At 34.4% G+C, this 2685-nt stretch overlaps 1 protein-coding gene across 1 annotated transcript in view; it reads left to right on the top strand.

Annotated features, from left to right (window-relative positions):
* Nucleotides 1-1074, top strand: part of LOC144453440 (adenylyltransferase and sulfurtransferase MOCS3-like) — a 19209-nt gene extending 18135 nt beyond the window's left edge. The window contains exon 12 of the mRNA XM_078144734.1: nucleotides 655-1074. Coding sequence (XP_078000860.1) covers nucleotides 655-806 — 152 coding nt within the window. The 3' untranslated portion in view covers nucleotides 807-1074. The remainder of the gene's footprint in view (nucleotides 1-654) is intronic.
* The last annotated feature ends 1611 nt before the right edge of the window (nucleotides 1075-2685 follow it).

Raw genomic sequence — 2685 nt, 5'->3', positions numbered from 1 at the left:
TTGCTCTAAAATACTAAATAAAAAGAACAGTAATGGCCATAAATAGTAGATTCAGTGACAGGTTTATTGAGAATTAAAAAAAAAAAAATTGCATCCTCGCACCACTTTAGACAGAATGTACTGACCAGAAGCAATACTGGATTATCTAGACTCCAAGTATTGCCAATGTTTGGTCCTTTTGTACTATTATTTTCCCATGAACCATGATTAATATGTAGAAATAGCTACACAGTTTTAGTTATCTCTACTCTTTGGTTTTCTCAATATTTTGGTTATCTGAACTGCTTGGTTTATCTGTATTCTTTTATCTGAATGATTTAGTTATCTGAATTGCTTGTTATCTGCACCTTTTGGTTATCTTGATGATTTGATTATCTGAACTATTACTGTAGTATTATTTTGGTTATCTGTATTGTTTGGTCACCCAAAAAAATTTGTTTATCTGAACAGTTTTGTTATCTGAAGTATTTGGTTATACGTACTGTTTGGATATCAGAACTCAAATAAAAAGAAAGAAAATAAAGACAGATTATGAGCAGTAAACTTTATAACTTCTTTACTCTTTCAGTCAATTTTGTGAAATGAAAGTTGATTATTGTCTATGAGTTTAATCAGTGAATTGATAAGAATTGTTATATTCCTGTTTATTTTCAGTCTATGTCGTGTGTAGGTTGGGAAATGATTCCCAGAAAGCTGTGCGTGTACTCCAGGACAAGCTGTCCGATTTACCAGCATTTGTTAGAGACATCAGAGGGGGGCTGATGGCCTGGGCTAAGAGGATTGATCCACAGTTTCCTCAGTATTGAGAAATTCACAAAATCACGTATTAGGAGAGGACACATGATGGTTGAGTCTGTCTTGCCAAACTGTGAACTGTGAAACAGTTGACTGATTGCAAGTTTAATAAAGCCCATTGAGGTGGGAATTTAGTCAGTGATTCAAGCCATTTTGTGTTCATTTGTTGTTGAGGAATACAATTCCTCCTTTGTTGTCATAGAAACCAGAAAGTGAAATGTGATATACTCTCGGAGTATACTTATTAAAGTGGCCATATGGATGAGGATTGGTATTTATTTTGGGGATTTTTAATTTACAAAACAATTTTATTAACTTGAAAATTCAATGTGAAACAGCATAGACTAAGTTTGTGTTGGTAACGCAATACATTACAAAAAGCTAAAAAAATGTGTAAAAGGTTTGTTATTGTACGTACAAACATTTTACATTCTTAATAATCTTCTGCAATTTATTGAGTTACAAACACAGATTTTGTCCATGTTGTTTCACATTGATTTTCAATTAGAAAGCCATGATAAAATTAATTTATAAATTAAAAATCCAAAATATATACCCAATCCTCATCCATATGGCCACTTTAAGGAAAATTCATTGAGATTTCAGACATCAAAATATATGATATATGTTTTTCACCATTAGTACTACTGTGTATTGACACATGACAAAATATTGAAAATACTTGCATTAAATCTGACAAGGTTCTTTTTGAAGACAGACGAGAAAAGATCAGAATGGTGGAAAAGTCACTATCTAGGGATTTGCACTAAAAGATTTATTTACCTTTCTGTCACTGGTAATCACCAGAACATTTCGGCAAACATGTATTTTTACCAACAAAATAAACTTAAGATCACTTTCAGATTGATTTACGAAACAGAATTTATCATGTAATGTACAAAACCTGTGACCTCCTTGGTTGACCGCTGACCTTTATGTCGTTTAATATAGAAGAAGACAACTAAATGATAAATCGCCATGGCTACAAGATGATAGCGTTTGCAGTGACAGTATATGTTAGTCCTGCCAACAGAGAGTGACAACTCAATTCTGTCAAACAACTCAGTTTTGTCAAATGAAGTTATAGTTGTCATGTGGTAAATATTTGATAACTCTTCATTAAAATTTAATTTACTCGATGGACTGTGTGTAATGTTTTTTTTGTAGTAGTCACATGTAATGGAATGTTCATTTCATTAATTTTTTTGCAAGGCATCCCATAATACTTGTCGCAGAGCGTTGTCTATCAGAACATTCTTCAGTAGTCGCTACTGTGCACATAGCCCATAATATGCGGTACACTGACATCAGGATTTCTTTACTCCAATTAACCATTCATACAGGACACAAGTTTCATTGGCTAATACCGTTTACTCACTCTGTCTCTCTTTTTCCTGGAATATTGAAGGCCACTATTCACATTCCACATCCAATGTTTTACACAACAAATATGTTATAGTGACATTGACATTGCATTTCAGCTGATGACTGTCAACTTGTCAGGATGTGGTTGACAACTTAATCTTTGATAAGATATTGACTAATGGTATTGACTTATAATACAACCCAGGTTTAATAATGGCTTACAAATGTCAGATATACATTTCATATGCAAACAAATAATGAAGGGGGGGGGGGGGGGGGGGGGCAAATTTTCTATCAAACCCCACCCACCCCAGGTCATGAATAATGACAACTCCCTAATAAGTGAGCCCCAGTGATAAATCAAAGAGTGCCAACAAAAGGGAAGTATTTTTGAGTTTTGGACCTGGCACAAAGATGAATTTTGTACCTAGACAATCACATGCACGTGCACACGCATATATGTATGTGCGTGCGCACACACACACACACACACACAACATGCACGCTAGGACTGGAATATGCACC

This window comes from Glandiceps talaboti, chromosome 2, assembly GCF_964340395.1.
Source record: "Glandiceps talaboti chromosome 2, keGlaTala1.1, whole genome shotgun sequence".
NCBI classification, from domain to species: Eukaryota; Metazoa; Hemichordata; class Enteropneusta; family Spengelidae; genus Glandiceps; species Glandiceps talaboti.
This window is presented reverse-complemented; position numbering and strand designations above follow the sequence as displayed.